The sequence below is a fragment of the Gallus gallus genome, chromosome 8 (assembly GCF_016699485.2).
Source record: "Gallus gallus isolate bGalGal1 chromosome 8, bGalGal1.mat.broiler.GRCg7b, whole genome shotgun sequence".
Taxonomy (NCBI): domain Eukaryota; kingdom Metazoa; phylum Chordata; class Aves; order Galliformes; family Phasianidae; genus Gallus; species Gallus gallus.
In genome coordinates this window covers 15,698,299-15,717,973 of record NC_052539.1, presented here as the reverse complement: position 1 = coordinate 15,717,973, position 19,675 = coordinate 15,698,299, and the positions used below count along the sequence as shown (strand labels likewise).

Genomic DNA, 19,675 nt, shown 5'->3' with positions numbered 1-19,675 from the left:
GAGTGTCCCCAGGAACAGAGCATCCACCACCTCTTTGGGCAACCTGTGCCAGTGCCTCACCACCCTTATTGTAAAAAGCAGTTTTGCATCCTTATGTCCAGTCTAAATCTCCCCTCTTTTAGTTAGAAATCATTTCTTCTTGTCCTACCACAACAGACTCTGATAAAGAGTTTTCTTCCTTACAGACCCCCTTTAGATACTGAAATGCCACTCTCAGGTCTCCCTGGAGCCTTCTCTTCTCCAGGCTGAACAGCTCCAGCTCTCAGCCTGATCTCACAGGGGAGTCCTTTCCTTGGCAATGCTTGGGGTTATCAGCACTGGGCCAAAGGAGTTCTGATGCTATAGGCTCCCACCTAAGGATCTTCATCTCTATGTGGAGGACTTCACAGAAAAAGTAGATCATTTTCACTGCTGTTAGAACAGCAGCAGGTGTTTCTGTATTGTTTCTATACCTGAATGGATAGAAGAAGGTACAGGTCAGTAAAAGGCAGTTCTTCCTCCTGAACAACATTTTACATGGTGGCAGGTCTGGCTGTTCTTCATTTGGAGACCGCCGTTTCAGTGCTAAGCATGTTAGGCTATGGCTGAGAGTCATTTGGGAACGTGTCACCCTAGATGCAGGTTACAGCAGCTGCTGCATTGCAGAACCGCCTTTACTGCATGCACTGACCTGCCTGGGTCAGAGCTCCTAGTCCTCTTTGTTACTGTAAATCCAGCTGTGCCACAGCTCATTTCCATGTGACTCACTTAAAACTTAGTCAGACATCAGCTATTTGCAGGAGTCTTCTAGACCTTCTAAGGAGGAAAGTGTAGCTTTCATTTCTCCTTACTAATCAATCCATGAATATACTTGCATTCACTTCTCAATTTAGACGTTCTCCCTGTGCAGTGCATCAGGCTGGAGAGCAGCCCCTGCAGAAAGGGATCTGGGGGTTCTGGCTGACAGCAAGTTGAATCTGAGCAGCAGTGTGTGCTGGCAGCCAAAAGGGCCAACTGTACCCTGGGATGCATCAGGCCCAGCACTGCCAGCAAGGAAGGGGAGGGATTCTCTCACTCTGCTCTGCACTGCGCAGCCTCACCTCCAGCACTGTGTGGAGGTTTGGGTGCCACAGAAAGGACATAAAGATGTTAGCGTCCAAAGGAGGGCTACAGAGATGAGGAAGAGTATGTGGCTAAGGTGTGTGAGGGGTGGCTGGAGTCCCTTGGTTTGTTCAGCCCAGAGCAGAGGAGGCTGAGGGGTGGCCTTATGGCAGCCCAGAGCTTTCTCATGAGGGGAGCAGAGGAGAGAGCTCCTGGCTGAATTCTCTATTTTATCAGTGTGGCCACAAGTAGCCCTGAAATCCTGCGGCCCTGGAAGTTCTGCCTTGCAGCAGGCGGGGGCAGAGACCCCTCCATACATGTGTGGATTGGACAGTAGTGCTGGATACAAACGGTGCCTGCTGACAAATGGGAGCTACCTGGAAGGGAGAAATGTGGCCCACTGAAACTGTGAGTGGGAGCCTCGGTGGGTGTTACACGTCACAGACGTCGAGCCACCCTCCTGATGTAACTGTAGGGCTGTAATAGTAGGGATGCCATCCCCAGGTTGTTCATGCAAAGAACAAACTTCTGCTTAAGCCCTAAAAGCCCATGGGTTCTCAGTGTGGGCTGCTGGCGGGCTTCGGCTCTCGGGTTTCAGCACTACACCCGTGTCGGGCAGACCGCCGGGGAGGCGCCGGGCACCGCCGCCCGCCCAGGGGGGGCTGCAGGGCATGCAGGAGAGGAGGGAATGCGGCAGGCGCCCGCCTCGTCCTCCTAAGCCCGCAGCTCTTGTGCCGGGGAAGGCGGGCGGCGGCGCGGCGGGCGGCGGGCGGTATGAGCGGCGGAGCGGCGGCGGGGGCTGCACTGCTGGCTCTGGCGCTGGCGGCGGCAGGAGAGGCAGCGGTGGTGCTGCGGGACGGCGGCTACGAGGGGTTGCTGGCCGCCGTGCATCCCCGCGTGCCGGAGGACGGCCGGCTCGTCGCTCACCTCCAGGTAAGGCGTAAGGCGGCGGGCCCAGGAAGGGGCAGCCCGGTGGCTTCGCGCTGCCCACCAGCCGCGCTGCTTCCCAGCCCCGGAGGGGGAACCGGGCCCGACGCGTACTTCTAGGCGCCACTAGGCTGTACAACAAATACTGTAGTCGAGATCAATAGTGGAATGAACATACTGCTCATCCCGTCTTTTCATTGCATGTTTGCCAGGAGATGATCACCGAAGCTTCTTCGTATCTCTTCAGTGCTACAAAAGGCAGATTCTATTTCAGAAGCGTGAAGATTCTGATACCTCCAACGTGGAAAGAGAAAAGTTATGAGAAACCAAAACACGAGACCTACGAAAAGGTAAGACTCAACACCAGCTGCAGGAAATGGGGCACAACTAAAAGCTACTTTGAACATTTATTTGTATGCCCGAATGTACGATAACTTTAAAAAAGTAATATGAAAACCATTCACATGAGAATGCTCTTAAGATCAGACAAAATGATCCGTGAACCACCACTAGGAAGTGCATAAATAATGAGCATCAGTAACAACATGGAGTGGTACCATCCTGTTGGTTTTAAATGAGAAACAAGAGAGTGCTGAAGTGCAAGAAGCTCCATGTTAAATGCATCATAGTCCATAAGCTGAGTGCTTTACAGGCTTTTGAATCATTTTAGAAGCCTGGTTTGAATATCTTTGATCTGAACATTCTTATTTCATTTCTCTACTCGTTTTCACATTTATGACAAGTTGGGAATGTTTGCTTGTGAGTTCCAGTGATGACTGTTCATTTTTTTTCCCCTCTTGCATTCTTAACCCATCATCCTTCTAAGACATTACAGAATGGCTTGGGCTGGAAGAGGCCTTAAGGATCTTAAGTAAATTAGGTCATAGTTTTCTAATTGTACCGTGGCTGACATTTGTGCTGAAGACAGCAGTAATACTTGTCTAGGTGGAGTTTCAGACTCATTAGGAGAGGTCTGGCAAGAAAGCCAAGGAAATTCAGAAGATCAAAGTCACCTTGTTGCTACAGAAATAGAAAAAGAAGCATAGACTCCATTTATTCAAAACTTTGTGTAGCTGCAATCCAGGAAATGGGATACATACAAATCTGTATTTTAGTGCCTTGCATGGCCGTTGGTACATAATGACCAACTCCACAAGTATGAGATATTTGCAGCAGACATTCCAATATATTCTCTCAGTAGGCAATATAATATATAACATGTGACATGTACAATAAAACAATATATGTATCATATGTAAAAAAAAAATAAGTGTACATAGGTCGCTCCAAAAGCAATGGCTCTGATGTATTTCTGTGGAAACTACAACAGCTACTAACAGCACAATAACACTGATAGAGCAAATTCTCAGCTACAAAACACTATTTTTCAACACAGTCACCACTGTTAGCTGTGCATTTTCACCAGTGATGAACAAAAGCTTGTATGCCATGCTCATAAAAATCTACACCAGTAGAAGTGACCACTGTCACTGTTGCCACTGCTGAAATGCACCACTCACCAGCTCACTGTGCTCACACTTAACTGTTTGGTCTCCATAAACATTCAGCAAGTGTCAGTGAATATCAATGGATTCAAATTTTTCTGCATGGAGGAATTCAATGAAACACCTTTGCTTCATCCACACTTCCATATCAGACTCTATTCTGTCAGACTGCCCCTCTGCTGCCATCCGTCACACAGCAACAAAATGGGATACTGATGGGAGAACTCAGCCTCTACTGCCATCCCACCAACATCCACCTATGACATTGTGGGCTGACATAATAAAACAGGAGGCATTACTTTCCAAGCAGCCCTCATATAAAATATAAAAATATATATAATATTATAATATTAACGTATGTTTTAGTTGTGTTCCTGCTTGCCACCTTCTTTCATTTGAAACTGTCAGAGGCTGAGTAAAGATAACAGGGACATACCCAGTGTTTGTTTTCCAGTCTGTCTTGAGCAGACTGGTGCTTACTACCAGACCCTCTGATTTGCAGTTACCAATTCACACTTTCTTCTTCCTCTCTCCTTTGAATGCCTGCTTTTCTTTATATTCTCTGTAGTTGGAATTCTGTTTCAGACTAATGTATTAAACCTTCCTCCTGTCTGAAGTCATCCCAACTGTTAGTACATGCAGCCAGCTCTGCAGTGCCACCTGAAAGGAACCTTTCTTTCTAAGTCTGGGGAAAAAATAACCCTGCAGGAAAGTGTTGACAATGATGCTTCTGACTAATTCTTCAAATGATGTTCTCAATACGTAGTAAAATATAACATGAGAATAAAATTCCCTGGATTTGAAGTCTGGGAGAAAAAGGAAAAATGTGGCTATGTGCAAGAATAGAAGTTGTCCTTGCTCATGGCTCTCCATTTTATTACTGTAGTCACAGGTTCTAATTATTCCTTATAAGAAATGAATGTAATATGTAAAGAGCTTTAATAAAGGAATATGCCACTTCAAGCTTTCATTATGCTGCTGGGAAATCTTTCCATTATCTTCTATTCATCTTGCAGTGGCAAAAGTTAGGAGCTCAGTTAGGATCTGGGTGGTACTGCACTGGACAGTTTAAATAAACAACAAAGCATTTAATCCCTTAATCAAGTTACTTCTTGTAATTTTTTGTACTTTTTATGGTTTTAGGCAGATGTCATAGTGGCAGCTCCTTATTGGAAACATGGCGATGACCCATACACCCTGCAACACGAGGCGTGTGGAAAAATGGGAAAATACATCCATTTCACACCTAACTTCTTAGCAAATGATTATGCGACAGACATCTATGGCTCACGGGGTAAATTCCCTAAATTGTTTACTTCTCCAGTCTGCCCTTAGTGTGCAACAAAAGATGGAATATCAAAAGCCAATGATAAAATAAGCCAATTTTAATTAACATAAAAGCTAAGATTTCTGAATGATGTTATTTAGTCACGCTTAAGCACAGTGAGCTGCTTGATATTAAAGCTGCTTGTGGTGTGATGGTGTGATTAAAGTCCCTGGTGTAGTATCGCTGATCAACTCTTCAGGCAGTGATATAACAGCCAACTCTGGTCCCCCTGTGTTTGCCCTCTGTCCTTTCTGCAGGCAGAACCTTTGTGCATGAGTGGGCCCACCTTCGTTGGGGGGTATTTGATGAGTATGACAATGACAGACCATTCTATGTCACTGGACAGAATCAGGTTAAAGTTACAAGGTAATTCAGCATTTGCCCATTCTACAAGCTCTTTCTGGTATGTTTTAGAAAGCTGCCTGGTGTTTCTCTGTAAGCGCTGTAAGATATCCCAGTTCCTTTTAGCCCTTATTTTACCCATCATTAAATATTATTCTTTCTTTATGAGTAAATTACTATCTTCTGTGTGTTCACCTTTTCCCTTTTCTGTGGTTGATGGCTTGGCAGAGGTGATGAGTGTTACATTTTTCTGGCCTCGCACTGCAGACTTCATCACTTCTGTACTCTACTGCTGGAGAGGAAATGGTGGTCGTTGAGAAATCCTCCTTCCCATGATCTGTTTAATCATTTCTCCTTTCTCTGAGCATGCTGCAAATCTGGGGCTATCCTGCTGAGCTTCTCTTCTTCAATCCATTATTTTGTCTTTGCTAAATCTGCACATCTTCACGTCTGCATTCACCATTTGAGGAGTGCCTGGCTCATGACCTGCTTTTCACTGTCTATACAACAAAATGGACCTTCAGAAACAAAGTTTTATTACAGTACATTTGACCTGGAACTCGCCAAGCCTATGGTTCACCAGGAGACCATTTACAGCTGTTTTCCAAGGTACAGAAGCATTTGGAAGATGTGACTTCTGGATGAACAAGATTGCTTCTGCAGTTGTAGACATTGTAATTGTAATATTTCTACTTAGTCAAGAGGCTGAAGTGTTGAAGAAGGAAAAAATCAATGATTCTTTTTGTCACTTTGCAATGGATATTCATATCTTTTTGCAATGTTTTGCAAACGTTTATGCAGGTGGCCTGCAGAGTACACTGCAAACATCATTAATGTCAGCACTATATTCAGGTAGGGTTTTAAGTGGAAATATATTCTTTTTTATCTTTAGATGTTCCTCTGATCTTACTGGCATCTATGTCTGTGAAAAAAACTCCTGCACTGATGGAAGTTGTGTCATTAATAAGCTAACAGGGCTTTTTAAAGAAGGATGTGCATTTATTCCTGAAAGAAATCAGTCTGCAGTATCATCAATAATGTATATGCAAAGTTTATCATCTGTAAGTACAAACATATAAGAACAGATTTCTTCCAATGAAACATACTGTTACAAAATTTGATATATCCTCCTATGCTACATTTGGTTCAACTTTTATGTAAGCAAATCAACTGTAATGTATGCTGCTATTAATGTGGTATGAAGTTTACTGTGTGGTGGTGTCTAAACTATGCGTATACAAAAATCACCAGTTACGGTTTTCCATCTTATATTTATTACTCTGTTATTGCTTACTTCTGTTTTTATCTACGTGTTTTGAACATTTTAGGTGGCTGAATTCTGTAATGAGCATAACCATAACAGAGAAGCACCCAATCTGCAGAATCGAATGTGTGACTACAGAAGCACATGGGAAGTAATCAAAAACTCTACAGATTTTGAGAATGATCTTCCATTGACCACCAGCAGCCTTATTACTCCTCCCTCCTTCTCATTGCTGCAGAAAAGAGACAGAGTCATCTGTTTAGTTCTTGATGTTTCCAAGACTATAGCTGGGGTAAATTCTTCATCAGATATACTTGATTGTACATTGTACTTTTTTTGTCTTATGTTTTCAGAACTTTATTCATCTAGAAATAGTTTCCATGCAGACAGAGAAACCTGGTTAGAGATGTAAGGAATCCACTTGACAGTGAGACTGTTTCGGATTTTCTTAAATCTTTGAGGCAGAGGAGCCATGATCAACATGAATGAGGCCAGGACAGCGACGCAGGATACTGGCCAGGTGGCTGTCAGTTGCAAGGTTTTGAGTGGAATAAAGGAATTTGTGTGCTGGGTAGCACAAGGCATGAGAAAGATTGACATGAGCCAGAAGGGTAGGGGGAAAGCTGTGAGGAACAAAAAAATTCCAGAAGAGATGGGTCTGAAGGCTTTCTTCACTGAGGAACAGTGTTCAACAGTGAGTGGGATAAATACTGGATACGTTTATGGCTGATCTTCAGTGAAACAAACCAAATATGATAGTGGGTTTGTGTATTCTAAATTAACATTGGAACTTGCAAAAGTGAATATTTTATATTCCTTCCCTCTGTGATATTTTCTGCCAATAATTTTTAGCTATCAGTTTGTAATTTGCAGCATTTATTGTTATTTCACATGCTTAACAAAATTCTTTGCTTTTCACTCCTTTTATGTGTAGCGTAACTGGATCAATAGATTGCATCAAGCAGCAGAGTTGTATTTACTGCAAATTGTGGAAGAAAACACTTATGTTGGTATTGTCACATTCAGTGACAAAGGAGAGATCAAAACTCACGTGCACCAGATAGTCAGCAATGAAGCACGGAAGCAGCTTGCTTCGTACCTCCCTACAGCTCCAGGGGGGAAGAGGGCAAATGTTTGTGCAGGCCTGAGGCTGGCATGTGAGGTAAAGCATCACATACACTGCTTCTGTTTGCATCTCTTGTGTAGATGGCTTGTTTTTTCAGTAATGAAAAACAATTCAGTAATGAATGTAAGTTTCATCTTTACTATTTTTCCATTCTGTTTTCTAAATTATTTCTAAAACTGAAGCTGACATGCACTGCATTTCTGCTGTCTGATTAAGTGGGATTTTGATTGCTAAATTCAATTTAGATTTGTCTAAAATCACATTCCTTTTTGGGCTTGTTATGCATTATGAATTCATTAACATGGTTTTATTATTGCATCTTTAAGCCCAGTATATTAAGGGCAACTTTTCCCTGACCCAGTTTACCTCAGCCTGCTGAGTGCTACAACAGCTCAGCAAATGAATTATGTGAAATGTACTCATCCTGCCACCAGGGTGGGTCACTGCCTCTCTGAATTTTGCCTGGGAAATCTGGGAGCAGTGATATTTTTTTGTGTCTGATTTTAATTGACTTCCTGCATGCTGAAGCCTTTAGTCTCAGCCTTCTGCTGGGAGGATTAAAGTCTGCATAAATATAAATAAGAGAAAGGGAAATACAGGAGTTGTTCACTGTATATCTCATTTCAACTACGTGTCATATTCTCATTTTGGTCCCTTTTATTTCTATACATTACTGCTATATAAAACTTAGAGGGTATTCATTATGTTAGGATGTCTTTAAAGACAGTGTCAAAATTAATTACAGTGTAGATTATGTGATATTTATTGCTTCTGCTTAAGTTTGTTCGTCTACCACCAGGTCATTAGGAAGAAAGAAGGACATTTGTATGGATCTGAAATTATACTGGTGACAGGTGGACAGGACAATAGTACTGGCAGGTGTTTTTCTGAAGTGATTAATGGTGGATCAGTCATCCATACTGTTACTGTTGGGCCCTCAGCTGCTAAGGAAATCGAAGACTTCTCCAAAGAGACGGGTAAGTATAGGAACAAACCATGACTCCAATCGGAAGACGTTGGGAAAACTCTGATGAAGAAGGTGGTGAGAGCCCACAGGGGAGTGATGGCTGCCCTCCCTCCTGGCACCACTGCAGTTCTGTGGTAAAACATGGTACATTTTGCGAATCACACATAGCTCTTGTGCCTTATATAATATCTAATAGCTAAATCTGTAATAAATCATGCTGTTTCAGGAGGATTTAAGTTTTTTGTCCCAGAAAGGCTGGACTTCAGTGACTTACTGGATGTTTTCACTGGAATTACGTCCAGAAGTGGAGATACATTCCATCAATCTATTCAGGTTTGTTTTTATAGGCACAGCTAATTATTCTGCTTACTGCTCTTTTAGATAAGATCCGAATGTATCAGATGTATCTTGGTGTCCTGCTCCCTCTTTCCAGGTGACAACTTCACCAGCCCGATGTATAATCATCTGCATGCAGGTTGAGCAAAGTGATGAGAAAATACAGTTGTGTTTACTCTAACTTCTTTTGTATTGCCTGGAAAACTGTAAAAGTTTCCTTGATTTCTACTGCATGCTAGAATATATCAAGCTGTTTCTCTGCAGTTTGCAGAGATAATTACCACTTCAAGCAAGGCACAGAATGTCATCTGGAAATTTGATCATCCAAGGACATAATGAGGATGAAGTTCTGTCTGCATCAGGAATATTATTCATTGCCTTTCCTTGTGGAGGAGCATATAGATGGAACTTTAAATCCATAAATCAGTCTTATTCAGTATCATGCTCTTTAATATCAGCATTTTCCGCTAGGAAAGTAGTAATATCCCACATACCTCTGTATTTCTAGAATTCCATCCAATAACAATGTAACATTAATAGAAGGCCTAATTTTTCTGTCACTTCTATGGTTCTGTGGAGCTGTCCCTAAATTGTGCTATTATATAACTGAAGGGGAGAATAGAGTCCCCAGTTATCAAAGGCTAATTTTAGTGTACATTTTCATAACTTTTCTAGTCTATCAGATCTGATAGTTAAAATGGTAGACCACTTTCTTCTTTGTAAGAACGTGTGATTTCCAGAACTGATAGAATAATTTTGTTCTTTCTGATAGATTGAAAGTGCTGGTGAAAGTGTTGCAGGGTACAGGAAACTCAGGAGGACAGTGGCTATTGATAGCACTGTGGGACGAGAAACCTTCTTTGTAGCCACATGGCAGGCTGCCGAACCACCAGAAATCATCCTGATTGATCCCACTGGAAGAAGCTATACCGTCAAGGACTTTGAATTAGATTCAGTATTCCATGTAGCTCGCCTTCAGATTCCAGGAACTGCAGAGGTACAACTTGTTCTCTTTTTGTCTTTTAGCAATGGGAGGAACATCCTGACTCTATATTTCTTCCATTTCATTAATGTTATGTTAATTAAAATCATTTAATGGCTTGAGATAGAATTGCTCATCTAAACCATGTGACTGCTGCTGTGTCTCAAACAGAAGTATCTGCTATGTTCAAGAGAGCTACCTGAAGGTTTTGTCTGTATTATCTCTATTACGATTTACACTTGATACACAACTTAACCACAAATTTCTGCATACTATCAGCAGCCAGTAAATGAATTTTCTCTCATTTCTGTTCTAAGCAATAGATAACATTTATTTAACATAGTAAGTCCATTTAAAATTACTGTATTGTACATAGAAACTTCTTTCCATCATAAAAGCTCTGAAGACTTTTTTTCCCATAGAATTTTATTCTATGAATACTGCGCGGAATACTCTGTGGAATACTCCCGAATACTCCACAGAAGATAAGGAAGTAAATTGAAATTGATGTTTGTGGTCTCACGTGGAACGGCTGCCAAGAGTCAGAGGATAATTGAAAAGCACTTCTTAACTCTGATTTGTAATTATGAGTGCTTCCACCGACAAAACACAGCTCCTTGTAGTGTTCTACTTAGTCTGAGTAGGCTGACAGAATTTAAATAAGGACAAATAAAATTATCCAAAAGATTGTTATTTCATTTGGAAACATTTGGTTGTTTTTTTTTCAGACAGGAGACTGGACATACACACTGATAAATGTTCACCTGGCTCCTCAAGTTCTAACAATGACAGTAACGTCTCGAGCAGCAAATTCTACTCTACCCACTGTGTCTGTGAAAACCTATATGAGTAAAGATACAACTTACTATCCCAGTGCAATGGTTGTGTATGTACAGATTAGTCAAGGCTTTTCCCCTATTCTTGGAGCAAGTGTGACTGCCATTATCAGTTCAGAGAATGGAGATACGGTTTCCTTGGAACTTCTTGACAATGGAGCAGGTAACAAGACTCTAAGACTATAAATTCAGAAGTATCTATAAAATTAAATTAAAAGACTCCCTTAAGTACTGTTTTCACTGAATGCTTCAGGATACAGTGCTCTAAGGCAGAGTTTCTAATGTTCTGTGGTAACACATCCAGGTGTTGCTGACCTTGTTGAAGTTATTTCTAGATAAACTTTTGTTCAGGACAGGATTTATATGCATGAATTAAATGCACAGATATATTCCAATAGGCAGAATTGTGCTGTGTGCATTAGTTATCAGTTGTCATTCCAGCTGATCTAATTGATGATGTTCAGCTCATTGGAAGATGTGGTCTTTAAATCTCAGTAACTTAGAAAACTGTTAACAAGGTGAAGTGTAAGCATCTCCAGACAGAAGTTGCAGGCCATATGCTTACTGCCTCTTAACAGTTGTCAAGAAAAGGTGTGAATATTCCAAAGGTGTTAGAATTTAGTAATGTTTAGTAACCCACACATTTGTTTTGCAGAAATTATTATGGTTAATTAAACTTGCTGCAAGGCAACACAATCTTAACTGCACAGTCCATCATGTTGGTAGAAAGGATTTTTGTACAGAGTAGGTAGTTGTGAAATAATTTTGGTAACTTTTGGAGCTACTTAGATAAATTGTTGTTTCTATATTACATTTCACAACTGAAAACAATCAGAAGACTGTAGAATACTCTCTGGTTTGCATCACCTTGGAGGCAAGCCCTTAAATGAGAATTCTTTCTGGGAATGCACTTCAGAATGAGCACTTCGGAAGTGCAGGTCCTCTGTTTCCCCTGAATTCCTGAGCACTTTCCCAGAGCAAAGCTTGAGGTCCTGTGTGACAACTTGTGAAATAAGATGATTTCCCCAAGTTAGCTTTTTCTTCAGCTAACATTCAGTTCAAGGAAGCATCTTAACTTCAGATCATTTTAACATGCAGTCAAAAGCAGAACTGCACAGATTGCCTATCAGAGAAGAATTTACCTATTCTTAAATTCTACTTTCTATGTATGAATCTAGAAAGCACAAAAACCCACATCCATTACTGTCTGAAGTCATTTTATGTCACTCTTCTATCTAGGTTCCGACATTATTAAGAATGATGGCATCTATTCCAAGTACTTGTTTTCTTTCTCTGGAAATGGCAGATACGGCCTAAAAGTTCATGTCCAGGCTAACAGGACTACCGTGCCACAAACTGCAATGCCATGGAGTCACGCCATGTATATACCAGGTTATGTAGAAAATGGTAAGATGAAGTAATGCAGAGAAAAAAATGCAGCTTCATTCCAGGACCTGAAGATATCACATCCCTTTGAAAACACTAAGAGTAGGAATTACGATGACAACCCAGCTAAGAGAGATTTACCTGTGAAGGGTTTAACACAAAAATAGTCTGCATACCCCAGAGAAATACTGAAAGCAGACTTCAAACAACTGTAATGGGACAGTATCTATGTAATATAGGTAAACAGGATTTGTTTTTTGTCTGTGAAGAAATTATCCATAGGTTTAGTCAGTAGAGGACTCTATTCAGTCATCTTAAATAAAGAATGGTTAAAACATTAGGAGATTAAACTCTTCTGTTTATATTATAAAAAGCAGTAATATATAAAAACAGTTACTTCAATTTCATATTACCTTTCTTACTCATGCTCTTGAAACTACAAAGAAATAGACAATGCCCTTGAAATGGTCTTAAATGAAGAGAATGGTATTTTCGTATTTAAAACAGTATAGATGAAGTTCAGACAGTTTCTGGAGTACAATAATATGCAAACAGTTAAGATTAATGAGCATTTTTTAATCTTGTAGGTAAACTCAAGATGAACCCATCAAGACCCCCAGCTATAGAAAATAACGTTCAGGTCAGAAGAGGAGGTTTCTCTAGAACAGCTGTGGGAGACTCCTTCACAGTATCTGCAGTTCCAATAGGACCTTATATTGACATTTTTCCACCATGTAAAATTATCGACCTTGATGCCAGAATGGAAGATGATAAAGTCATTCTAACATGGACTGCACCAGGAGATGATTTTGACAAAGGTCAAGGTATGTTTGTTGGCTTGCTAGCCTGCCTCCTGCCCAAGATGAAAGATTTGCAGTGGAGTTTTGTCTCACTGACACCAATGGAAATTTCATTAAAAGCTACTGTGGTTCCAGGGCTCTATTCATGCTCTGTGAAATGCTGTGTTAATTATTCCAGTACTGAACTGGCTTGTGAGGATGGTACTAGGTAAGCAGTATTTTAAAAGTGTTTTGAAAGGAGAGTATTTTGAAACAGATATGAAGTTGGAATGATAGCTAACATACAGATGACAATATCTTTTAATACTTGTATTTTCAGCTGCAAGTTATGAAATCAGAACAAGTGAGACTCCTCTGGAACTAAGGGACAGCTTCTATAACACTACTTTTGTGAATACTTCCATTCTATCACCTCGGCATGCTGGCTGCACAGAAACATTTGAGTTTAAACCAGAAGCTTTTACAACAGGGAACACAACTGTAATCTATGTTGCAATACGTGCTGTGGATGACGTTTTTCTTCGCTCTGAGCTATCTAATATTGCACAAGCAGTAATGTTTATTCCCCCAATGGCATATCCCACTTCTAATTTGAAGTTTGGTGTTTCAACAATATTGTTACTATTCTTTGTATTATTAACAGCAGTTTGTCTAACAGTAAGTACAAGCCTTTGTTTAGTAAAGAAAAAGAAGAAAAAGACTCTATCAGAAAATGCAGCTAGGCTGCTTCAGCATAAAGTGTAAGTTTATCAGAGCTCTGGGTACATTAGAACATTTTACTGCTTAGACTTGTAAAAGTAAATATCCTACAATAAACAGAGTAAACAAGTAATCAGATTCCAGACATTATGAAGACACAGTGATTTAACAGCTGTATCATGTTGTCTATGAGTTTTACCATGAAAGATTGAGTGACAGTAAATCAAGTCATATGCTGATAGCTTATACTGCAAAAAATGTCTGTGTACAGTCTTAAAACCGTGCAGTGTCATGGCCTATTCTTACTGTGCAGTGGAAAAGTTTTCATTAAATTGAGAGAGATACTGAAGATAGCGTTCCTTTTTAAAAAACAGACAAGAAGCAAAACTAAGCAGTGTGAGTTCTGTCTATGTTTCTATGTAAGCACATACGCTATTCAGCTTCTAGGCATGGTGGGGAATTCCCAGGAAGGAGGAAACTGTGATCGTAGGGTCGGGGAGAAGCTTCCGCAATGAGGCAGAAATAGTCTTTGACCTGACCTAGCTGAAGGCAAAATAATGTTTACTGGAAACCAGAGCAGAAGGAAGGAGACTAGCTGAGGCATTCTGCTTTCAGCTCTCTGACGTGCCATGTCTGGGGAAAAACTGTACAGCCTGCAATGGTTCCAATATGTTTCTGCTACTAATCACTTGTATCCTTAAACAAGCAAACACAGAAAATGGCTTTCCAGCCAAGAGGTGGATCTCTACTATCAAAAATCTCATCACAACTTTTCTTCCCTGTTGTTACTGCTCTCCTTGGGTTTAGAGGGCTGAAAAGTGCTTAGTAAGAACACACTGGGTTGCTTTGAGTTTACTGTGTTCTTCAAGGAACTTTTCCTGCTCCTATAGAGACATAAAGGTTATTCTTTTATTTTTGTCTATATCAGTGTATACGTAAATATATGTGAAAGTTTGTGTATGTGCACATAAGCGTGCATGTGATGCTTTTTTTCCCGTAATAAGATTGCAAATATATTGATTATCTGGCTCTAAAACTGTGTGTAAAGTTAAGGCAGGGCAATATTTTATGGCCAGACTCTGAGTCAGTTTGCACTCCACTACTTCAGAGAGAAAAGAACTGAAGAAACTCTAGAATATGTTGTGTTAGATTTGCACTGCTTCTTTGAAATGAATTGTATACTGAATTACATACAACAAAGTCAACCAGGTTCTCTGTTACTAGGAGGATCTTTTCCTCAAAGAATACAGTGTAGGTGCAGTGTATTGAGCATTTCAGAGCAGGTGCAGACTTAAGGAGTTTGCATCGCATGGCAGAAATATGACATTTACATGTCATTGCCACCACCTCCTCATTGCACCTCTGTGGGGTGACACCTGCTGCTGCTGCACCCAGAGAGGAGTCAGTTTTGTAGCAGCTGCAGTTGGAAATAGCACATCCTGTTGAGAAGTAAAAGCGAGGTTGCTGTTTGGTGCTTTAATTCTTTGGTGATAATACACATCAGAAGGAGAAAAGCGCACAAGCCCATGGAAAGAGAAAGACAGAGAAGGGAATTTTGGCACAGGAGGGATCCATCCTTGTTAAAATCTATCCAGAGTGAAGAACTTAAGGCAGATATCTCTCTGTGAAAGAGACAGGATCATTTAAAGGGTATAAGCAGGAAGTCACCGGAGCTAAACAGCATTCCTGCCCATTCCCAATCCTTTTTATTTATAGTCGAGTCTAAATCCAGGGACAGGTTTCTGGAGATTTAAATAGTTCTTTCCCTAATGTAGGAGGTGAAGGAGAAAAACTGCTGTGCTATCCAATGAATGTAGGATAGGCGGAAGGTAAGATGGCATATAAGAACAGGAAGAGAATTGGTGAGGGTGACACAGGGCAGTGTTTCCGTGGGCCCTGGTCTGACAGAAGATGGTGCTGCACCGGGAGGACAGGCTCAGGTCAGCAGGCTGCCCAGCTGCACGGCCACCGTCTTCCTTCAGCTGCTACCAAGTGACCTGGGTAAACCTTATCACCTTTCTGAGTCAGCTGAAACCGCTTCTCTGTTTCCAGCACAAGATACAGAAAATGGCCCGGCGTTACACTGTTTTGCATTCCTTTCTGAAACCTTGCCCTTGGAAGTGAGCCATATGTTTGCAGATTGCTTCTGTGATTTCGTGTTCCGCCCTTTGAGATCATTTCACCTTCTTGCTGATGGAATCAGGAAAGGAGAGAGGATCATCACAGAAAAAAAAAAAAAAAAAAAAAAAAAAAAAAAAAAAAAAAAAAGCAGAAACATGCTTTTCCCTCAGATCAAGTTAAAAGACAAGGATAAAACAAGCACAGTTTTTGTAATGTTTACTCCAATGAGTAAACAGAAAGAAATAGGTGAGCAAACAAAAACACCACCATCAAAAACAACACCCAAGCAGGAACAGAGAGTATGGCATAAGCACACCAAAATGACGGAAATAAATACTTTTTTGGCTTCACATAGCCAGAAAATGGCTGATTTCAATTACTATACTGCAATAGGATGGGTTTTGACAATGGAGCAATGACCACAAGTGTCAACTGCTAGCTCCATGATGAGAGAAAAATCTGAAACTGAAATGCTTTTTAGTTTTAAATATCAGTTTTATTCTTCTGTACATGGCAGAAGAACAGAGCTGCAGAGGGAGTGACAGGTTCAAGCTGCCAAGGTAGTCCCAAGAGATTACAGAACAGTATTTCTCCATTACATCCTGCCTCTAAACAAGTGCGTGGTGTCTTATCAGGATATTTTAACAGATATCTCTCAGTGCTGATGATGCATCACTGTTGTCACGCCAGCTTTTTTTGGCCTTTGTGGTATCTGGCAGAACTTGAAGGAAGAGTTCTGCCTTCCTTTACGGACTGTTCCTAGAGTGCAGTGATTACTGCTGTGAAGATTATAAAAAGGTACAGAACTACACCTACTAGGTCATGTACAACTATGTGTTTCCTTGTCTGCCATCCCATGCTATTACTTGGTTTGGACTTACTGAAAGAGTTGATGGTGTTTACAACTAAATGTAACAGGAACAATTTTCTTCAGGAAGTAAACAACCTCAACCAGATTGTTAAGTTTAGGAAGCGATCTGAAGCAACCTGGTGTTTCAAATAAGAAATATAACCCAAATGAAGCCAGTTGGTAGGGTTAATAAAGAGCTAGAAAGCTAGGAAGAGATGTGAAGACATACTGGGAGAGGAAGAACAATTTGGCTATTTTCCAGCATCCCGATCCTAGGTTTTGCAGGTGCACAAAGTAGACTTGATCTTGGCATTCTACAGTTAAGGGTTGTGGAGGCTGTGGGGGGAGAGGCTGTGGGATGACTGCAGATAAAGTTGTTTATGGAATGGCCAGGGCATTTGAATCAATAGGTGCATTCAGAGTTTTGATGGAAGAAAGTTGTAATATAGACAGCAATTAAGTAAATATGTAAAAGGCACTCATAAAGAGTATAAAATGAAGACTGAGAAAGAACGATTGTTGTGTTATCTCACCTTAAAGGGCAGAAGTGTCAGCTGAACAGCATTTTCACCTTTTGACTTTGTATTAATGCGTGATGATTCTTTCCCAAGGCATGGCTCTTCTTTTTCTTTCTGTCCTCTAGTTGGACAGTATTCTTTCTATTCTTATAGTATGACATTAAAGAAAAGTGCTACAATTCCTATCTCACCTGAGCTAGTGAAAAATAAATTTTCTAGCAGAAAATTGACAAAAATCTTCCCTTGGGGAAGATCAAATTAATACCATATGCTTTCTGCTGGACTAAATAAAATGGGCAGCTGATCACAGGCCAGTAATGAAAGCTGAGAAGGTAAGTTATTCAGCCAAGTGTGTTCTTCCTGAAGGTGTGAAAAACAGTCTAGCTTGATTAGGTATAGTTCTAGACATGCACATCACACATCACAAGCGGGAAATGGGAACTTTACATGATTAAGCTGATTTTGCATAGACCTGCATGGCTGATCCTGGCATAAAGTGCTCTGTTGGTGGCCAAATGGGAGACTGGGCCACGCTGAATCTTCTAGATCTGGCCAGCACTTTGTTTTCATGCTTCCTGCTGCTCCACTGTTGCTTTTAAGCACTTAACCTTATCTGCTGGCAAGAACTATACACATTTTACAGTTTATAGCTGCTGCAATAAACTCAATGTCCTGATTTCCACAGAGCCAACAACATTTGTTTCACAGGCCCTTTCTTTAGAAGACTTTGTTGGAACTTGCCAGCTTCCTCTCAGTTTGATTGTTTCTCAGGGACAACGATTAAACTTTGTCACACCACTCCAGCTGAAACATATGTTAACTGGAAAAATCCCAGTCCAGGTATGGAAAAAAGATGAGGAGGCTAAAATTGTGGAGTCTGATCCCGGGATTCCCCTCACGGTACAAATAACTTCAGTATGGGAGTAGCTTTGCAATACCATCACACTCCCTCATGTTCCGGTCTGGACAAGTTTGTTGACCTTTGGAGCTGCATATGATAGAACAAAATAGGTATCCTGTAAAATACCTGCAAATTCCTCTGTTATTGTAGGAATAATAAAGAAAACAACTGGATTGAAAGCATTCTACCAGAAAATGTTACCGCCTGATACAGTAAATCCAAGGGTCAAACTGAACCCAAAGATCATAATAAATAAAAGCTCTCAAAGTCTATCTGAGTCATGCACAATTCCCAGCTCTGACTGCATGGCACAGACGAACACATACACTTTACCCACCTGACCTCTCAGCACATTCAGTGCTGACTTCCCTGTGTGATAGATATCTCTCTGGTCTGAGAGTTAAGTCAGAAAACTTTGCTAACCAGTGGCATGTAGAAGACCTTTAAAAAGGAGTTGTTTGTTAACACTTCCCAAGGCTTCAGTGACTGCTAAAGACAAACAGAAAACTAAATTTTGCTGATATGCCTCCTTGGTTTGGAGGGGAAGTGAAAATGACAATCAGAGAGGACAACACACTGATTAAGTGAATAACAACTGATATGGGTTAGAAATTTGCAGAGCAGAAAGTTGTTAATGAACTACACTATTAGGGAAAAACTCTGTTGTAGCAGAAAATGTGTCAAAAACAGTAAGAAACGTTAAGCAAAAATAAGGCAAGTACCAGATACAGTATAAGTACCGATGGTTTAAGAAGAAAAAAACCCAGCAAATTATTCTAGCAAATTCAATCCAATTACTCTATCCAATATTCAATATTTCTACCTAGAAATCTTCAGTCACAGCTATTTTTAGATTCATGTGCCTGAATACATTTTGCAGTTTAATTTTAAAGATTTGTGTAAAAACTTGGGCAGCAGTTCACTCTCATACCTCCTGAGGGCTCTTACATTACAGCTGAAAAGAAATAGTTTTTATGAAAGGGAGAGGGGAAGACCTGCAAAATTACTGAAAAAATCTAACCATCTATTCCACCAAAATAATTGAAAGGCAGTTATGGAAATCAATCAGTAAGGAATTAAAAGATGAAAATATTATAAAGCATGACCATGTTTATTCTATTTTTCTTCTTTATTTTTATACAGTTATGAATTCAACTAAAGATATATCTATGCCATGAAATGTCTGTGTGATTTAAATATAGCAGTGTGTTGGATAAACTAAGCACTTCCTTTTACATATGGGAACTACTCAGCTGATGACTCAAAAAAAAAAGTAGCTGGTAGAGAATCATCACCTCACAGACATTTCTCAAATCATTGCAAATCAGTGATAGGCACGATGCTATTAAATATTCTATCAAAAAAAAAAAATAAAAAAATAAAATAGAAGGCTACTTCTATATAAGTTTCTTAGAATATGAAGTGGGAAATTGAGAGGAGGGTTAGAACGGCCACACAGAGCCGTTGGTTGTGTAGCATGGTTGGAAAACTGATCCAACTCCAGAAAAAAAAACCTTTTGTTCCCACTGTGATTATTATTCACCTAAAGACAAAGAATGCCAGGCATTTTAAAGGGGGGATATCACATACCAACTATTCACTACAGTTTATCATCACTTCTTGTGATGATCTAATCTTGCTTTTCCTATTGTTTCAACTCCATGTTATCTTACTATTACACTACTAGAATTATCTGTCAGGAAATCAC

General features: G+C 40.4%; 1 protein-coding gene across 1 annotated transcript; it reads left to right on the top strand.

Annotated features, from left to right (window-relative positions):
- The first annotated feature begins 1,614 nt into the window (after positions 1–1,614).
- CLCA2 (chloride channel accessory 2) lies at positions 1,615–14,613 on the top strand. The gene is made up of 14 exons (XM_001234329.5): positions 1,615–2,013; positions 2,220–2,357; positions 4,656–4,806; positions 5,097–5,205; positions 6,074–6,242; positions 6,510–6,737; positions 7,380–7,607; positions 8,371–8,548; positions 8,765–8,871; positions 9,647–9,871; positions 10,585–10,855; positions 11,932–12,099; positions 12,666–12,902; positions 13,198–14,613. Exons 1-14 carry the CDS (start codon positions 1,630–1,632, stop codon positions 13,620–13,622), a joined length of 3,018 nt encoding a protein of 1,005 aa, XP_001234330.3. The 5' UTR covers positions 1,615–1,629; the 3' UTR covers positions 13,623–14,613.
- Positions 14,614–19,675: the final 5,062 nt, after the last annotated feature.

What these genes read in the sequence shown, in the direction of transcription:
- CLCA2 (XM_001234329.5), top strand. Translation starts at nt 1,630, where the DNA reads ATGGGTTCTCAGTGTGGGCTGCTGGCGGGCTTCGGCTCTCGGGTTTCA. An exon ending in AGACTTCTCCAAAGAGACGG is followed by an intron (nt 8,549 to 8,764) that starts GTAAGTATAGGA and finishes ATGCTGTTTCAG; the next exon opens with GAGGATTTAAGTTTTTTGTC. An exon ending in AGATTCCAGGAACTGCAGAG is followed by an intron (nt 9,872 to 10,584) that starts GTACAACTTGTT and finishes TTTTTTTTTCAG; the next exon opens with ACAGGAGACTGGACATACAC.